This window comes from Ursus americanus, chromosome 6 (genome assembly GCF_024610735.1).
Source record: "Ursus americanus isolate L20-20 chromosome 6, mUrsAme1.1.p, whole genome shotgun sequence".
Lineage (NCBI taxonomy): Eukaryota > Metazoa > Chordata > Mammalia > Carnivora > Ursidae > Ursus > Ursus americanus.
Genome location: NC_142132.1, coordinates 9,743,888 through 9,763,486, shown reverse-complemented (window position 1 = coordinate 9,763,486; position 19,599 = coordinate 9,743,888). Strand labels below are relative to the sequence as shown.

Genomic DNA, 19,599 nt, shown 5'->3' with positions numbered 1-19,599 from the left:
AAACTCAATAGGGCTCTTTGTTCATACATTTATCAGAGAGCATTCCTTCCTTGCTTCAAGGAATGCTACAAGTTAGCCGTAGTCCTGCCTATTACTACCGGCACAGAGAAATACCTCTTGCTATTGAAAAGAGTATGACAAGCGTGTGAAAAGTGAGTCCCAAATCAACTCCCTACCTCATTTTGCACCAGGGCCATGTTTTCTGAAAACTTTCTCCGGATCCTAGTGTGATTTCTCTTTTTAATCTTCCAGATTGGCCTGGGCCCAAAACACTCAGGACCCTCGGATTGCAGTGGGTTCCCAGTCCCCACTAGAAAAGAAGATTAGGGTGAGGAAATATATTTGCCATGAACTTTGGAGCCAGTAATACCATCATAAAAAGTTTCTTCCCAAGGCAGAAAGGGCCTGAGTATTTCAAGCCAGAGGGCTTTGTGTCTTAGGCTTGGTTCCGGCTGGACAGCACTGAACAATACAAACATCGCTTGTGCCACCACAGGGCCGAGGCAAGTGAGGGTGAAAGATTGTGATAAGGGTCGTGAAAGATGGGCTGGGATTTTATTTTATTGAATACGTGGAAGGTCTGAGGAAGTAGCATTTAAGCTAAAAGTTAAGTTACGTTAGCACTGTAGTCAGAGTTGCTGTATTGTGTGTTTGGGATTATATGAAGGAGGAACACGTGAAAATATTCAGATGGCAAAGACAATAGTTTTTGAAGAACAGAAAAGTCAGGGTGGCTGCAGCAGAGTGGGCAAGCAGTCGAGCTGAAAGGCAGTCAGGAGCGAAATTATGAAAGCCACACTGGGATTTGGGATTTTCTCCTAAAATAACAGGACACTATCCTAGGTTTCAGTGCAGGGAAGGGACTTGCTCAGATTTGTGTGACACAAAGATCACTCCAGTTGCTGTGTGCATGGTCCGATGGGGCTGGGGCAGAGAGAGAGAAGCGTGGCTTCAGGGAAGCTACCTAGGCTGCTACACTAGGCTAGGGACATTTTGAAGTTAGTGGGGACAGGACTGGGAAGGGGGAAAGAGAAGGAAACACTTTGGAAGAAGAGTCAAGTGGAGATGTTAAGTAGATTGTATCTAGGGGTGAAGTTGAGAGTTGAGTACAGGGCAGTCTTGTATGCCTCCACGGTCTTGCTCATCCCTTCTTGCCCCCTCTAGAGCAGTCCCTGACACATGGTAGGTCACCTTGTTGAATGACTGAGACTGTCGTTGTCCAAGAAAGTCTAAATGAGACTATGCTCATCTTAAGTGACAATTTCTGTTGTATTTTCTTACATTACATTTAAAAGACAGAACCAGCAAAGTAGGCGGCAGGGTGTGGCCATGAGGTAGGAAGAGAATGAAAGGCTGTTCAGTCACCTGGGGATATTTGGCTAATGGCTGAAACAGTCTAGGGGGGTCCAAGATAGTCTTGGTCACATGCCCTTGGCCACAGACTGGAAGCCAGAGGAAAGTAAAGTACTCAACTCTGTAAAATGCTGCTGAGGTCAAGTATGACAGGGACAGGACCCCTGAATTTGTTGCTGTGGAGATCCCTCACAACCTAGATGAGAGCAGTCTGGGGGCAGTGGGGTCATGGAAAGCCAACCGAGGAAGACCGAGGGGGAACTGGGAGATAGGGAAGAGGAGAGGGGTTCTAGGTATCTGCTTCATGGCACACGGGGAAAGGGAGCCAAGATGGGATGTGCGGTAAAGGAAACGTTTTCCTTTTCTGTTTAAAGATGATATATGTATATACTGGAACATATTTTTATGCTGATGGGAGTGATCCAGTACAGGGGAAATTTCGATGAAGCAGGAAAGAGAATTTGGTAATTGCAAATTGGAGTTCCTGAAGCTTCACGAGGACAGGTGGGAGAACTGGCTTTTGACAGACAGAGGGGCAATGTTCCTGTTGTAAAGGCCGAGTCCAGGATCGATGCAGTGTGGTTGTTCTGGCACTGGGAAAAGGAGGGCGTTCCTGACTGAGTGCTTCTGTTTTCTCAAGGAAGTCTAAGGCGAACTCTTCAACCGGAAGGGGACCCTGGGGGAGGGGAGTATGGGAGGTTTAAGAGAAAGCCGGGGAATGTGGCTAAGAGGCACCCCATCAGGGACATGGTGTCAGAGTGCCAGGCAGAGCTTCTAGCCACTTGTGATCTATGTCATGGCCTGAACAGAGGACGTCTAACTTAAAAATCTTCTAATACTTCCCTCTGACAAGAGTTTAGGTGATGTCCATTCTTCAAAAGTGAGGAAGTTTTTGCTCCAAAAGTCTCAGCAGGAGAATGAAACACTCCATCAGCTCAAAGCCGTGTCTTTTGACTTCCGGTTTGCCAAAGCAGAGGCATACTACTATCAACGACATCAAGAAATGATGCTGGGAGAAGCATGGAGATACACGATGGTTCCAAGGTGGGAAATTAAAATAGAGAGAGAGAGACCACAAAGTGAAAAAACAGGAGGTGCTAAAAAATGGGACTATTTAGTGCCTGAGAGGGAGCTGGACCACATAGAGAAGCACATATACCGGGCCGAACGGGCCCGAGGCCTCAGAGATCACAAGTATCAGCTCCTCCCTCAAAGGATTCCGAGTGAAACAGTCTTCCCCAAAATATTAACCCTACGGAAGGAGGAAAAGACTGAAACTATCCAGAAAACCCACAAAGCTAAGACCAAAAAGCACAGGGCAGCCTGGGCAAAGGAGCAGATCAAGGGGCATCAGGATCGAATGATTCGGGGGAGAGAGCTCACGGAGCAGAGAAGCGAGAGACTGCGTGCTTGGAAGATGTCTTCCCCTGCTCCTCCTCTCCACAGGCCTGCAACGCACAAGGAGGAAGAGAAAGAATTTGAACAAATCACAGCCTACCCGATTGCCCAGCCTTACCAGGAAGCACTCATAGAAGTGACCATCCGAATGGAAAAGTCCAGAAAGGAAGATAATGTAAAAAAGCCACTCCGACGAGAGCTCTTGAGTATGCCACCATTTTTGAGAAGTCAACTAGAAAAAAATAAAATTTAAGTTATTTTTCTGGATTATTGTATTTCTTTTTCAGCCTGGCATACTTTGACAACTGTCAGCACAGTAAAATCCCATACCCCCGAATTGTGTTTCTATGTTTGCATCAAACTTGGAGGGGAAAAAAGTTAAACCGAGTGTTTGTTTCAGCTATCTGCATAACTATCCCAGAACTTAGTGACTTAAAACCACCACTATTTTGTTATATCTCACAATTCCGTATCAGGAATTCAGGCAGAGCTTGGCTGGGCGATTTTTCTCCCCTGTCCCCCACAGCCAGAGCTGCTTGGGGATATTCAGGTGACAGCAGGACTAGACGGTACAGACCGTGTGCCCTTGGGGTTGACTAGAAGGCTGGGCTTCGCTGGTCCCAGTCCCCGTCTCCTCTCTCCACGTGGTTTCTGGCCTTATTACATGATGACTAGGGCTCCGGTGACGTGTCAGACTCCACAAGGGTTCTTTTGACCTAGCCTCCGCAGCCCCAGAACATCACTTCTGCCATATTCTGTGGCTCAAACAAGTCACCAAGATCAGCCCAGACTCAAGGTGGGGGGTAGGGGAGGAAAGAGACTCTTCCTCTCCAAGAAACTTGCAGCCATCTTTTAATCTATTCTAAGGCTCTGAAAAGTCTACCATACACGTCTATCCTTCATTATCCTATCCATTGTGTTTTATGTTAACACTGCTCATAAAAACGAAACAAGTATTTTTTTTTTAAAGATTTTATTTATTTATTTGACAGAGAGACAGCCAGCGAGAGAGGGAACACAAGCAGGGGGAGTGGGAGAGGAAGAAGCAGGCTCCCAGAGGAGGAGCCCGATGTGGGGCTCAATCCCAGGACTCTGAGATCACGCCCTGAGCCGAAGGCAAACGCTTAATGACTGAGCCACCCAGGCGCCCCCGAAACAAATATTTTTATACAAAGAAACCAACAATTGCATAGCTCCTGAGTTGATCTTGACTAAAGAGAACTGGCTCCATCTCTGCAGAAGTAAATATAGACTGAGGGTTTAAAAGCCTGTTGCAATTATATGCAGACAACACATTGTCTTGTATTCTCCAGCACACCTAGAATTTCATAGTATGTCAGAAGCCTAAGCCTTAGCCCTGAGAGAGACCCAAGACTCTAGGATTTAGCCCCTCCAGGAGCTTACAATGGACTTGGAGAGAACAGAAGTCAAAGCAGCACACGCCCAGCGCTGTGCTATGAAACACTGGATGGAGAATACAGACTGCAGAGTAGAGCAGCTTATGGGCAATGCCAGCCTGAGAACACCCACCCTGGTGAGAAGTCCTTGGGCAGGGCAGTTAGGACAGCAAGGCCTGGACCCAAACCGGAAATGGCCTGGACCCATCAGCCCGGAAATAAGGCACACCTGGGCCCTAGGGAAACTCCACTGGAAAACATGGGCAAACCACGTTACAAGCACAAACAGGGTAACTGAGGTAAGAACCGGGTGCTATTAGAACACAAAGTTCTAGAGGAAAAGAAAGACTTTGGGGAATATTACATGTGTTTGATATTTAAATGGTAACATGTGTTTGTTGTTTTTTCCTATTCAGAAGTTTACAATTTTTTTTTTAAAGTAGGCTGCATGCCCAACATGGGGCTTGAACTCACCGCTCTGAGATCGACCCTGAGGTCAAGAGTTTGATCAAGAGTCACATGCTCTCCCTACTGAGCCAGCCAGGTGCCCCTCTGATTCAGAAGTTTAAAGAAGAAAAAGTGGCCCATAATCTCCCTGCCCAGATAACTTCTGTTGATACTTTTTTTTTTGAGATTTATTTACTTGAGTGAGAGAGAGAGAGAATGCACTAGCAAGTGGAGGGGCCAAGGGAGAAACAGAGTCTCTGCTGAGCAGAGAGCACGACTTGGGGCTCCATCCCAGCACCCTGGGATCATGACCTAAGCCAAAGGTAGATGCTTAACCGACTAGCCACCCACGTGCCCCAATACTTTTTAAAAATAATGAAAAAGTGCATGGTTAGAAAACTCAAAGAATTATAGAAAGGTACAAAATGCCAAGTGACAGCTATGCAGCTTTGTTTGCCAAAGGTCGTCCCTCTTTTTTTTTTTTTTTTTTAATTTATTTATTTGAGAGAGAGAGAACATAAGCAGGTGGGGCAGAGAGAGAATAATCTCAAGCAGACTCCACACTGAGCATGGAGCCTGATGTGGGGCTCGATCTCATGGCCCTGAGATCATGACCTGCACTGAAACCAAGACTGACTGGTGCCACCCAGGCTCCCCTTACGTTTCTAATAAGAGCAGAGTTTGATGCAAGTAGAAGGCAGGCGAACGAAAGGGAGAGAGGAAGGCAACTCTAAACAGATGTGCTTGAAAAATTGTAATGTTAAGGCCACATGTGCGATTCCATTAATGTGAAGTGTCCAGAAGAGGCAACTTTTGACAGAAAGTAGGTTATTGGTTGGGGCAAAGGGGTGAGGAGATGGCTGAGGAATGGTGACTGCCACTGGTTGGGGACAAGAATGTTCTTCATCAGGTGTGGTGGTTATAGAGCCCTGTGAACAGACTGAGAAACAATGAATTGTTCACTTTAAATGGGTTAATGACACGGAAAGTGAAGTTCAACCAAAATGGAAGAGAAAGCCAGAGTTTAGAGGGGGAGGTGAGCCTGGGTGGAGGCGGGGAGCCTGATCAGGTAAGGCCTCCACGGGTCTGCGAGCTCAGGTCTTTCAAGTCTCGACGGCAGTGGGCAGTCACTGAGAACTGACAAGTGGTTTTGAAGATGTGGAGGGGATGCGAAGGGCAGACAGGAGGTGGGGACGCCAGACAGGAGTCTGTGGCAGAAATCTGGGCAGGATGGAGAGAACCAAGACACCAGATGGGATGTCATGGCTGATTAAGGTAGGGGCTGTGCAGGAAAAGGGGAAAGAAATCCTAGGTTTCTTTGGAGGAAATAACGTAGTAGAAATACCCCTATAGGGATTAAGGGAGGACAGATCTGGGCGCTATTTTGTTCATATGTTTAAAACAGCCCCGACGCTGCCAGTGAGCCATTGGTCACGTGTGCCTGTAGCTTTTCAGAGTGGAGTCAAAGTTGGGGGAATGTTTGGGATACAGATGCAGTAGAACTCATGAGGGTAAGACGGGCGAAGAGAAGCAGGGAAAGCACCAGACAGGATGACATACAGCTTCCCAGGGACAGAATTTTTTTTAAAGATTTTATTTATTTATTTGAGAGCGAGCGAGCGAGCACGTGAGCAAGCAAGCAGGGGGACAGAGAGGGACAAGCAGACTACACGAAGCACGAAGCCTGATGCAGGGCTCGATCCCAGGACCCTGAGATCATGACCTGAACTGAAATCAAGAGTCAGACGCTTAACCGACTGAGCCACCTGGGCGCCCCTCCAGGAGTGGATTTTTAAGCGTCAAATGCACAGTATTTAACCTTGGGATGGAACTATTTGGGGGGGATCACCAATTTGTCCTAAAACAGCCTCTGGGGAATGTTGGGAAAGGAGGTGCCCCTCTGCCCGGGTGCCAGGACGGCCAGAAAGGGAGAGCACAAGCGATCCCTGTTCAAAGAAGAGACGGGACGGTAACTAAGGGTCACGACAGTTGTGTTACGATGAGAGAAAGGGAAAGTGCTAGTATGGAGGGTAGCGGACACACCCGAGCACCAGCAAGGGCTGGGACCCAGAGGAGGATGTAGAAAGCTGGGGAGTGGGAAAGGGAACCAGTGAGGGGCGAGAACACACCCAAGGCCAGGCCTGAAGGGCCAGCAAAGATGGGAAGCTTGGGAGTAGCACCATGCACCCCGCCGGCCAGTTTTCCTCTGCTGTGTGTGCAGAGAGGATTGCTGCTGGGCGCTGCCGGGGACAGCTGTCCAGCCGCGCCTGGCAGAGGACTGAATAGCTTCCTGCGAGTAAATCACAGGCCACATCATATAAAATTGCTGATATGTGACTGTGTTTTACCTACAAAAACTACAATTTCATACAGTTCAACCTAAGATTTGTAGACTTGACCAGCTAACTTTGCAGCTAATGAAATGTAAAAAGAACCATAATGATATGTAGGCCATAAGCACCTAACTAAAAAGTTTCAAGAGGACAGGACTGGAGAAAAGACAAACTCTGGCACGATGGGGAAAATAAAGAGTAACTATTTGTGAATATGGCAGTGAATCTCCTTTAATCAAAGACAACCATGACAAATTCATGAACTATCAAAAGCTACATTTTACTAAAAACAATCTGTCTTTAAAAAGGTTGAATCATACAGTATATACAATGCACGCTGCTTTCCTTCTTGGATTTCACTATCCATGTGAGTCCTAAGAGAGAGGGAAAAATAGCTGGTTAACAGTTTATAAATGATAAAACGAATCAAAGTTCACTTGAGATACATAAAGAGGACTTAACAACTAGTCCTTTCTCTGTGAGTAGGACCCCAGCCCGCTCACATTATATACCTTATGTCCGTTCATTTTCCCTCGGTTATCTCGGAACAAGAGCAGCTCAGTTAATTCGGGTGCATTTTAAGAGTGTACATTAAGTATTAGAAGCTAATTATAAACTCTCAAAATTATAGAAAATTTGAGCTAAAAAAAAAAACCTTAATGATCTAATTCAAAATGCCCCCATTTTTCAGATAGAAGTAGAAGACAAAATGAAGCTGAGATTAAGTGATATGCTCAGCGATGTTAAACCAAGGGGACGGAGCAAACAGAATCCAGGTCTCCTGACTCCCATCCACAGCAAATGCCCGATCATCACGAAGATTTCCTTCTAGCATGTTCTCCTTCATAAAAATGAGGAAGTGTTTCACAGCATAACTCTGATTTCAGAAATGCCCATTTACTGACATCATGCCAGGTAATTCTGTCCTAATCCACCTTTTCTACTTCATAGTTGTAAAATAAGCAAATTGAATCGGACGGTGAACACGGCTGATGGGAGGGTTCAATATTCCATTTATCTAGTTTATCAGTTCCTGCTCTGCCTCTTTCAACGACACGTTTTAGAACAACTGCTGTGATCGGAAGGAAGGGGACTTGCAGCCACTGGGCCCAGCGCGGCCTTTCTCCTCGGCACGCACAGTTCTAAGAATGGGGCACTAGAGGGAAGCAAATCCCAATTTCACCAGAATGTGAAAAAGGAAGACGGTCTGGGACACCAAGTAACATTTAATAACACATCGGAAGTATTACCTCTGCCGGCGTCAAGTGCTCAGTCTCTGCTGGCTCTGGCCTGACGCGATCACAGGCTCTGAGATCTCAAAGGTCTTCACGATCTCCTGGCAGAGAACAAACAACATTTGGGGACTGCGTTTAAAACAAATGACATGGGAGGCAGAACCACCCCGGGGGCAACGTGCGGAGCTTTACCTCCCAGTCACGGTAACTCAAAGCTATAATTCCTTGATTCCTAATTTGGGTGTTTTGGTCAATTCCCTCACTTTCTTCATTAATATTAACAGGCTCTGTTTGAAAGACAAAGTTTTCAAAGGTTATCAAATCGCAAGAGATACTCTGCGCAGAAACTGATGAGAAGGAATGAACCTGTATGAAACATAAGACACTTATAATATGACACATTTGTTAGGATCCGTGCATCACTGACGTGTTACAATGTTACGGTAGCAAGTCATCCATTCGCTTCCATTAACAAAAATACCTCCTGTGGTAGAGTTACACGTGGCCATCGTGAAAACCTCTGCATATCTACCTACCGAGCTCAGAGCTGAGCCCCAGTGAGTCCGATCAGGGCAATGACAGTACTCGACCCTCTACGGAGGAACTTAGAAAGAAAGGACTCACTGAGACGGTGAAATTGTTCCACTACGGAAGATTCTCTCAAGGAGAGGAGATAGGTGGCTTCAGGGAAAAACAGAAGGGAGGAAAGTACAATAGTAACTATAATTACAGTCTCGATTAAGATTGGAGGGACTTTCTTGTTAATTTTTATGGCAGTAAATTGAGTAGCTGAGTCAATGATACAGATGAACCCCCTGGTTTTAAATGATGACTGTGTTTGCGGTATTTCAGTTAGTTGAGCGAGACACGGCATTGTAAAAGTTACCTAAAACGCAAACTCGGTTACATTCAGAAAACTGCATTTCATGAACTCGAATAACACACACATTTTCTCTAAAATTAATTTTTCTTAACATAGTATCATTTACCTATTATTGGCAGTCGGTCTTGGTCAAGCTTTATTCTTGCAAAACCATCCTAAAACACAAACATAACTTTAGATGAAGATTCAAGAGCCGATTTAAAAAATTAGATTCAAAACCTATAACCATCGGATAAAAAAACATTACTTAATTAGAAAACTCCATATCCCATGGGGCACTTGGGTAGTGTAGTCGGTTAAGCGTCCGACTTGATTTCGGCTTAGGTCATGATCTCTGGGTCATGAGATTGAGCCCCACTTTGGGCTCCACGCTCAGTGGGGAGTCTGCTGGAGATTCTCTCCCCCCACCCCTCCCCCCCTTTTTCTCTCAAAAAAAAAAAAAGAAAAGAAAAAGAAAAAAAAGAAAACTTCACATCCCAACAATCAAAATGTACCATAACAATAATGAGATTATGTGGACAAGACTTTACCCTCAAGTTTCTAATCAGGATCTCCTAAATAAAATTGAAACTGGCTTGGTTCTTAAATATGATTCATGCATATTTTTGGACACTCAGCATTTTATTATGCATAACTCATCATTTACTATTGACGAAATATGCCTTTGTTATCATTTCTGAGAAAATATTTTGGTCAATAAAAGATTTTTGCCTGAGGTTAAAATCAAATTCATCTTCCATGAGTGGGAGTGCAACCTGTTACAAGACTAAAGACAGTCAAAAGCAAATTTTCATAGTATATTTCTGAGTACGGGTTTTCTTTCTTTCTTTTTTTTTTTGAACTTCTAATTTGAAATGATTTCAAACTGAAAGAGCTACAAGGCTGTAAAGACCCCCCATATATTCTTTCTCCAACTTCACCATCTGTTCACGTTTTGCCACATAATTTCCCCCTCTCTACATATGTATTAGGAGTTTTCATGAGAATAAGTGGTAGACAACCTGCTCCCTTCCCTTAATACTTTGAGTGTATATTTCTTGACAAGAACAAGATCTTTTCTTACGTGACAACTATCGAATTTGGGAAATTTAACATTTGAACCACACTGTTACCTAATCTATAGTTCCACATTCAAATTTTGTCAATTTGTTCTGTAAATAATTCCTAAAATGTAAAAGCAAGCACACAATTTTTTTAGTTTATTATGTTTAGTAATCTCTACACCCAACATGGGGCTCAAACTAACAACCCCGAGATTACGAGTCCCACGCTCCACCAACTGAACGAGCCCGGTGCCCACACGAATTTTCAGCTGGTTTCTTCTGCCCATGTGCCAATGTTTTGCTACAACGGGTCTACCATACATACCAGTTAGCACAAATACCTTTGCTAGCTCCCATCCACAGCTTTTATTATTTACCCCTTTTTTTTGAGAAAGAAAGAGAGTGAGCAAGAGCGGCATGGGGCAGACAGAGAACCTTAAGCAGGCTCCACGTCCAGTGCAGAACCCAACTCGGAGCTCGATCTCATGACCCTGAGATCATGACCTGAGCCGAAATCAAGAGATGCTTAACTGACCAACTCACCCAGGCACCTGTATTATTTACCCTTCTAAAAGCTATAAAAAAAAAAAAAGAAACCCAAGAGAAATAATCTTAAGTCTTACCCTTATAATGAAGGAAACATGAAAGATGTTTTCCACTGTTCGGGGGAAAGAATGTGGATCAACCACAAAGTCAAAGAAGGACATGGGAGTATCGGCTACAGACAAAAGAGGAAGAAGGTTAATCAAACCAGGAACGGTGATTTTTGCCAGTCACTAAGACTAATATTCTCTTGTGTTAGCAGAGGAAAGAAATGGGCACTCAACCTACGTGGGAGTGAAAGCTGATTCAGCCCTTCTGGGGGGCAATGTGACGTATCTATTAAAAATACGTACGCCCGCTGACGTGGCAACCCTCCTCTCCAAAGCTGTCCTACAGATGCATCAGCGCGTGTGCACAAGGTCGTGCACCGAGATTTCCCACTGCAGTGGGTTTCACAAGAATAAAATGCTACGAAGAACTTAGTCGTCCACCCACAGAGGATTTGTATAAGTATTTATGATACAGCCGTATGATGGGAATCACTGAAAAGAATAAGGGGGATCTGTATGTACGGATATGGAAGAATGTCCACGTGGAAAACTCACGTTGCAGAAGAATGTGTATATTATGATTAGCTTTGAAAAAAGCAAAAAAACAACAAAAGTTCCCAACTTCCTCCTGTGTGTAGTTACGTGACGGACATAACCTAAGATCTGAAAGTACGCAAGCACGTTGTACAGGTGGCTGCCCCTGCGGAGCGAGCAAATAGGTACTCGACTCTATTTTTCTTACTTCTATGGCACCTTTTATTTTGTAACAGAGAAAATATCCCATCTTTTAAAAACAAAAATGGAAAAGTTACTTTGCCAACACTCTCACGTGGGATTGCTAAGAGAGAAGCTGCATTGAACGTACATGCCAAAAAAGTCAAACGATTCAATGATAAAACTGAAAATGCTTTTTAAAAAAGAACTTCTCGTTGCAAGTGATACGTGTCTAACTGATAAATACAAATTGCTCTACTCTGAACTTGGTATCATACTTACGATCTTCTCGAAAATACGTCTGCAACAATCCTAAAATTCTTTCCACTTCTTTTTCTGTTGCTTCTTGATGAGATTCTTCCATTTCGTTTAACTGAAAATATAAAGTCATTACCAAGCAGACGGACCTACTCGCCTGCCCGTTCACGCTGTCTGCTCTCTGACATACCAAACTCCTCCAGATGGCTTTTACTAGGGACTGCTAGCAGTTTTTAATCGTCTTAAAATTTACAGTTAAAAAAAAAAAAAGATTTTCTAGTTTCAGTAACATTTTTATATTGACTTTTTAACAGAGGAGTAACATTACTGAATCAACCATTTTCAGGTCGAACGTAAACAGCAAAAGGCAAAAAGCGCAGTTTAGAGCAGCGGTTCTCAGCTGGGAGTGCTTTTGCCTCCTGCGGACATCTGCCAATATCTGGAGACGGTCTTGGTTGTCACGACTGGGGGTCGGGGGGAGGAGGCTACTGGCATCTAGTGGGGGGAGGCCAAGGACGCTACAGAACACCCTTTATCACGCAGTCCAGGCTCTCACTACAGAGAACGTTCCAGCCCCCAGTGTTGATGGTGCCGAGGCTGAGAACCCCTGGTTTGGGGGAACTGATCCAAACTACAAACGTGAATTAAAACTAAGACAAGGGGTTAATTCGATAAAATGTTTAAAAGCTGAAATTTAATTAGTTAAGCAACCAAACCTGACTCCAGACCCAAAGCCTGGAAAGATGGCCAAATTGCCCGTATATTGTATTCACAGCTCCTGTAACCGGAGGTGTTTTTAAAAAACCAACCTGATCAGGCATTGTCTTCTTCTCTTCTGTCGTGGGAACCTTCCTTGGACGATCATTTCGTGGCTTTGGCACAGGACACTCTCCTTGTATTGAACCCAACCTAATGAAAAATATGCTTTCATGTCTTTTTTTGTTTTTTAAACAAACTGATTGCACTAACTGGACGCAGTTCCCACGGACTGGTCGGATTCGGACCAGGTTCCAGTGACAGACGAACTGACATCGGACAAAACTCTTGTCAGGTTTGTGACATCCTCTCTGCTCCCTTTGTGTGTCTCAAAGAACTCCTAGGAGCTTCACTCAACCACAGATAACCCCTCAAATGCCTTCCTATTCTGCTCTCAACAATAAACCGTTAATACGCCTGTGGTCTTCCCAGCTAGCCTACGGTCTCTTTGGCAAAGCCAACTTCAGATCAGTGGGAAGGCCGAACGTGCGGGGAAGGGGAACAAACAGCTCCACGGGGGTTCAAAGCCTTTGGGCTAGGGGTGCCAAGGCAGAGGCTCACAGCCTGGGACTACAGAACACACCTGTCTCAGGATGACAGGTCAAACAGAAGCTACGGGATTCTTTCCCCGTTCGCACTCTCTACACCCCCTAAAAAAAAGCGCTCGTGCAGACTTAAGCTACAGTAATAGATGTACCCTGCAGACACCAAGGCCCCGGGAACATAGACCCATGTGGTCCTGACGCCTGAGGAGCTCAAAGCGTGCAGTGTAGATGGACAGATCCAAATCCACACACATGTCCACTTCTACAGAAGACGGCAGAGCCTGCAGGGCTGTGCTAGAGTAATGTTCGAGCGCCGTGAGAGCATGGGGGCAGAGATCTACCCACAACTTGGGAGTGATCTGGCTGGGATCTCTGGTCTTACAAGAAGACCTCTGTATGGAGAAGTCACTGAAAGCTTCCAAGTTAGGGCCTGGGAGATAAGCAAACCTTCCCAGATGGAAAAGATGGGGGAAGACACTGTAGGCCAAAGTAAGAGCGAGTACAAGGGCACAAAGCTGTAAGCGATTCGTTGTGGACGCAGGCTGTGCTGGATGAGAGAGAGCTGAAGGCACAGCGTCCAAGGCCGCATTTGGATCCTGGGATGTACGACACAGCCTTGACCTCAACAGCAAAGAACAGAGATTTGGACTTCATCCTGTAACGAAGTCTGATCTTTACGCTGTTGTGTACGCTGGGGTTCTGGGCCCCTGGGTCAGCCGAAGGCTTGTTAAAAACCGATGGCTGGCCCCACACCTGTGCATCACCAAAGCCTTCTCACTGAGGCGCCACCGCCCTCTGGAGCCTTGGGAGGGGGAACCGGAATCGACAGACGCCCAGGAGCTCGAGCACTTAAGGAGGAAACAACGGGGTGCCCAGAGAAAGCGGCTGCTGGGGGACACAACCAATGCCTTTGAAGGAGGTCTTCCAGAAGAACGAGTAAGGGCTATTCTTCGTTTCTCCAGAAGGACTGAATTAGGAAATTAAGATGGAAGCTAAATTGAGTATGAAAAAAACGTTTCAAAAGTAGAGTTGCATCCAAAAAACAAACTGGGCAGTTTGTGGGAGCGGCTCATGCAGGCTTCAAGTACAAGTCCATGACCATCCAACAGGAAATTACAGTGAATGGCACTTTCCATACACTGGCAGACTCTTACGAGACCCTCCGTAAGAGGTATCATCCTCCTACAGGATAAGGGTTAAAGATGACAAAACAAAGCCAGACCTTACGCCCCAGACCCAAAGCCTCACACACTAGAAAACAAAGGAGCCAGCAGAGCCCCGGGGTAAGAGGTTCCGGCCCGCGGCCGTTCCCGCTTAGATTTTGCAGGATGAGGTTCGAACCACATCGAGATTTCATAGGCTTTTCGATCAAAGTTTAGAAAAATCTCCAAACAATGGCATCCTGATTGTCACCTCCACCCTACCAGGTAATTCTTGCTCCTACAATAAAAAAACAACTTGAGGTTTACAAATAGCTGGTCTATCAGATTTTCAAAATAATCTTACAGAAAGTGGAATGTATGGGTTTTATTAAAGGTGTTTTCTGCTGTTTTGCCTGATATTTTCCAGGAGTCATAGACTATGAATTCAAAATCAGAACTATCTTCATCACGGATGAGTTCTTCAGCTTCTAGCGGATTTACACCCATATGTGTCAGCTACAAAAATGAAGGGAAACAAAAAACCCCAGTTAAGCCACAGGCAGTCATTCACCACATCCAATAATCTCTATCACTAAACTTTACGAGGCCAGAGGCAAAAGCCTGTTCGGTCCCCTAACACGTTGGCTACATTTATTATACAAATAATTTTATATAAATTCCAACTTTCAAAGGTAGAAATACTAGAATGAATGAATCCTTAGTCCATCAAAGTATTACGAAAGCTGTACCAACATACAGATCTGAAATCACATCCTAAATCAAAGGCTCCAAGACAGAACAGGCAAGCTTAGCTGGCTTTCGGATTTTCGTTTTTAGCCAACCTCCTAGAGACCTTTCCTCAGCTATGTCTCAGTATATCCAGAGAGCAGTGGCTAGAGTCAGAGAATCGCTCATCTTACCACTGCCTTCCTGGGAAGCGTTGCTAGAAGTCTAATAATGCTCTTATCCCACACTATCTCACAGGAAATCAAAGTACCTTGATTACATTATGAAATTATAAAATGTCTACAAGTTATCAAATTAAAACAGTAATATCAAAATAAACAATAATCAAAAAGCCCTCGGAAGCTTGGCCCTATTAAAGGCAATCAAACTCTGAAGAAAAGAGAGGCTGCAAGAGCCCGATCAGAGACATAAGGTCAGCAAGCCTCCGTCCCTGTCACCCTGTCCCCCACCACCGCATGTGTAGGAGGACGCGTCCAATTCTCTCTGGTCAAATCTACCCATCTTTTCTTTATAGTACCTATACTTGATATAATCGGGAGGGTCTTCACCCAGCAATAACAGAGCTGTTAATTCAGGGTTTTCCATTCAATGCCTTAATGCTTCCAGAATTTACTTCGATTTGTTAAAGTACACAGCTCACCTGGATAAAGACCAGTAATTTTAAAAAAGATAACCCAGTATATGGCCACTTTATTTATTCAGCTATACATGAGTGTGCCTTTTCCAAATGCATTATACCTCACGATAAAAAAGTTAAAAGAGAGAAAATGTTAAGGTTTTAAATTTAAGTAAGTTTTAAATTTCAATTTTAAACCATTTAAGGTTTTAAAAACAACAGAAAATTCATCTGCCTCCTGCCTTTACAAAACAATTAATTTATCTGGGCCGGTCTCCTCGTACTAAATCATTTTAATACCCATTTAACAAACATTCAGGCAGAAATTCAAGCAGAAATACCAGGACAGAGGTTAGCTCAGAGTGGAACCAAAAAACAGAAAAAACGAAACCAAACAAAACCCAACGACAATATAGTAAAATGCAAGGTCAGCCTCATTGGGCTTTTTTTGGTAAATTGACCAAGGAAAAGTTTAAAAAGTTTAGGAAACGACCACTCAAAGAAAGGTGCATAAAGCAACAACAAAAAAGACCCACAAAAAAGCAAAACCCCAAGCACATTCATGTGGTTCCAAGACAGTGTCAAGGACAGAAGAAAACATGCTCCTCTCCCCCCACCAGGACTAACTCCTCTCCAGCTGAGCTCTGCCACCTGCGGTGCGGGTTTTGCCCAGCCCAGGACAAAAGTCCAGGGTCACTGAGAATGAAAAAATGGCCATTTATAAATAAATGTGGCACCCAGAGTTTCAGAATGCTAAGAGATTTTAAACCGCTAAGCTGCCACCCTAAATTCCTCCACAGGGCTCTCCTGTCATTATTTGACTTGGTGAGATCTCTTTGGAGGAATCTGAGACACGTCCCCCAAGACCCCCCAGAAAGGAAAAAGGAAGTGAAAGCATTTGCATACAGATCTAAGCAAAGTAGATAATTATATAATATGTGACATGAAGCATTTTTTATGAAGATTCTGTAGCTTTGAACTTACTAGAGTTTCAACATATCTTAACATATCAAACGAGTTCAGATCAGAACGCAGTTGCTTTGCTTTCTCTTTGCCCAAATCTGAAGCCAAAACAAGAAACTGGGCATCCAGGACTGCTTCTCTTGCTCGGGACACTATTCAGAAGAGAAGGAAAATACACATTACTAAATACCTATTCTTCACAGGGATTTTCCTGAAATTGCCCCCTACCTCCTTGACATTTCCCACAGGACCAAGAAAAAAATTTTTTTCAAACATACCCATCTCCCTCTAAAGCCTTGCTCCTCTGCCCAGCCCACCAAAATCTGGAGTCACAGCCGACCAGTCCTCCTAAAAGCCACGCTCCCTCCAGGGTCCTGCTCCTGTGAACTGAGCCACCAGCTCTTCACAGCTCGGGTTCAACAAAGCCTCTCTCCTCTCCCACACCGGCTCTCTCCTCTGACCCCAGGACATTCCCACCTGTGCGGAGGTAAGTCGAAAGGGAGGCCCACTCCGTGCAAGGTAGGGTGGCTTGCTGAGCACAAGAGTAAATTGTCAGGGAGCCTCACTGAAGTACCAGTGGGGGCTGGGCAGGCAGCCTAGGACTCCGGCCCCCCGAGGCAGCACAGGCCACCAAGTCGACGGTCTATAGCCTCTAGGATGTCAAAAACGTGTGACAGAGGACCCAGGACTTAAGATAAGCTATAGAGAGAAAAGGATTTTAACAGGAGACAAGAAGCCGATGGGGCAGGGAAACTGAGGAGGAAGAGGGAGAGGGGAGGGATGGGCCCTTTGGAGTTAAGAGCAGGCCTGAGGGGCCAGGGGAGGCGGGAAAAGTGCTCTGGGAACACCTGGAAAGGCAAACTGGAAAGGGAGCTAAGAAGAGGGGAACGTGGCAATGCTCAAATACAGAAACACCAGTGGCTGGCTCGCTCCTGGAGGCCTTTTCACCTGGATCCCCCACTTCCTGAACCCGCCTCAGGCTGCTGAACTTGCTGACTCCCGGTTTTGTTTGACTACATCATATTTCTCCCATTTTACCACGGGAGCGATGCTGCGGAAGGGACCACGCGGGAGAGAGGGCAGCGGAGGCCGGGGCTGGAGGCTCGTTCCTGGGCTGCCCTGGGGGCCTCGCCCACGGGCCTCTCCGCACGGCTGGAGAGAAAAGCGCAGGCTTCTCTGTCACAGAAGGCTTTGAGGACTCCACCGAGTTAAAACCATGAACGCCAAGGATCCATAATTCTGTTTTTTTGGCTGAGCAACTCCCAGGGCCCAGCTCTTTAAAACTTTGCTTTAAAGAGCTGACCCAGTCGGCCCTGTGGAGTCAGCGGAGGGGGAGGCGATGGGTGGCTCAAGGACTAGTAAGATGCACAGTAAAGCAGAAAGGGAGTGAGCGAGTCGAGAGGAGCCTGAGGAGACTGGGAGTCCAGGAGTGACGAGAACACAGAGCTAAGGACGGTGGAGGAGGGATTTAACCAGGTGGAGGGGAAACCCCAGTTCTGGAAGGATTCAAATAACATTTAGCACAAGTGGGAGACCCAACTGGGGAATGGTGAGGAGGTAGAAAGACACTCGTTTGAAAACAGGCAGACAGAAAAACGTTAAAGGCGGGCAACAGGTAGGCCAATACGAGGACATGACTAGAAATAAAACCTCTGGTCCTCCAAGAACACGAAGAATCATGTTCTATTCAACAAATGCATCCTTGAATACAGCGGTCAATACCATAGAAAGATAAAAGATAATACATGCTAAGTTCTCCACCCTGAGCAAGCAACAGGACCACCTTGGGGGGGGGGCTGCTGAAACAGGCTACTGGCTGCACCCCCAGAATGTCTCATAAAGCCTTCAGGAGGCCTGAGGGGATGGCTAAGTGCAATGAAAGCAGTATTACCACTACAATGAAAAAGCTTCCAACGCTAGTAAAGCACTATTATACTATGTGGGAATTGTCGGATGTCAATAATTCGGCTCTTACATAAAATTAATTAAAATTATTCTAAAACTTACCATAAAAAGCTCCCATATATAAAATAACGAATTACCTCCATTAAACAGAGTGTTGGCCTCTTCAAGGACCTCTGTTAATTTGTCGCTGGCATTCAGTATATCCTCCCGGTTTTCTATGTAACAAAATACAAGGTTAGGGCAACGCGCTCATGAGGCACTAAGGAGTCCTTGACAAAGCGATCCCCCGCAGAACAGCCAAGCCCGGCCCCAGGGAGGATTACTTCACACATTTCCATCTGCTTAACCCACGTGGCTCGGAAAGAGAGAGGGGACTGTACCTTTAAGTAGCATTAACTTTGAAAGGGGCCCGGCTGCCTTTACCCTGCACCCAAGGGGCTCCGCCGCTTCTGCAGCCCCTGAGGAGCGCTCCTAACGGTGGTTTCCAAACTTTACAAGCCACAGAGGCCCCTAGAGGGCCACCCGACAGATGGGCGGGCCACCCCGAGTTTCAGAGTGGGTAGGTCCGGGGTGCGGCCCGAGCACTGGCATTTCTGACAGCTCCCTGGTGGCTCCGGCCCCGCCGCCTGTCAGAGAAGACGCCCGAGGCCCCGCGTCCCGCCGCCGCCGCCCCTTCCCGGCCCTCCCGGCTCGGGCGGCGCCGTCCTGCCCCCTCGGGGCCCGCGCACCTCAGCCAAGGTCGCGCAGTTTGCTCCACGCGACGGCGCGGGGCTGCCCCGCGAGCCAATCGAGGCGCCGCCGGGCGGCGCGGGGGCGGCCTCGGCGCAGTTGACCAGGCGGGCCGCGCGGGCCTGCGTCCTGCACCTGCCCCCGCCCGCGCCCCGCCTTACGTTGGACCGAGTTGATGAGCGCCCGGTACTGATGGCGGATCTGGCGGCACAGGCCGTGGTCGGTCTCCGCCTCCAGGCTCGCGGGGTCCAGCATCTCGTCCCCGGAATCCGACGGCTCCGTGTCCTCTAGGCTCGGGCGCTCCGGGGCCTCCCTGCGCTCGGACGCGGCGCCGCGGCGGGACACGGGCGACAGCGGGGACCGCGAGCGGGAGCGGGTGCGATCCCGGTGCGGGTCGCGGCCCCGGCCCCGGCCCTCGGACCGGCGGCCGCTGCTGTCCCCGGACATCGCGCCAATTCGCCGTGCAACTTCGGAACGGCGGAAGTTCGCGCCAGAAACTGAAACCCCTGCTCGGCGCGAGCGCCTGCTCCCCGCGGAACGCG

General features: G+C 46.5%; 2 protein-coding genes across 12 annotated transcripts in view; one reads left to right on the top strand and one right to left on the bottom strand.

The window, feature by feature from the left end:
* The window catches only part of LOC123796027 (uncharacterized), a 21,839-nt gene extending 11,149 nt beyond the window's left edge, over positions 1-10,690 (top strand). For all 11 annotated transcript variants that reach the window (XM_087862644.1, XM_087862643.1, XM_087862646.1 and 8 more), the window contains 2 exons: positions 253-328; positions 2,207-10,690. In XM_087862644.1, coding sequence (XP_087718770.1) covers positions 253-328; positions 2,207-3,004 — 874 coding nt within the window. In that variant the 3' untranslated portion in view covers positions 3,005-10,690. The remainder of the gene's footprint in view (positions 1-252; positions 329-2,206) is intronic.
* Positions 7,142-19,599, bottom strand: NSMCE4A (NSE4A component of SMC5/6 complex). Its single transcript, XM_045803321.2, has 11 exons — positions 19,219-19,599; positions 18,466-18,543; positions 16,445-16,575; positions 14,462-14,613; positions 12,464-12,563; positions 11,679-11,769; positions 10,713-10,807; positions 9,153-9,201; positions 8,356-8,450; positions 8,179-8,264; positions 7,142-7,302 (listed from the first exon to the last, which is right to left on the bottom strand). The coding sequence occupies exons 1-10, from the start codon at positions 19,502-19,504 to the stop codon at positions 8,190-8,192; spliced, it is 1,152 nt and encodes a 383-aa protein (XP_045659277.1). The 5' UTR covers positions 19,505-19,599; the 3' UTR covers positions 7,142-7,302; positions 8,179-8,189.

What these genes read in the sequence shown, in the direction of transcription:
- NSMCE4A (XM_045803321.2), bottom strand. Translation starts at nt 19,504, where the DNA reads ATGTCCGGGGACAGCAGCGGCCGCCGGTCCGAGGGCCGGGGCCGGGGC. An exon ending in TAAGATATGTTGAAACTCTA is followed by an intron (nt 14,614 to 16,444) that starts GTAAGTTCAAAG and finishes TCATTTTTGTAG; the next exon opens with CTGACACATATGGGTGTAAA. An exon ending in ACCCATACATTCCACTTTCT is followed by an intron (nt 12,564 to 14,461) that starts GTAAGATTATTT and finishes ATTTTTCATTAG; the next exon opens with GTTGGGTTCAATACAAGGAG.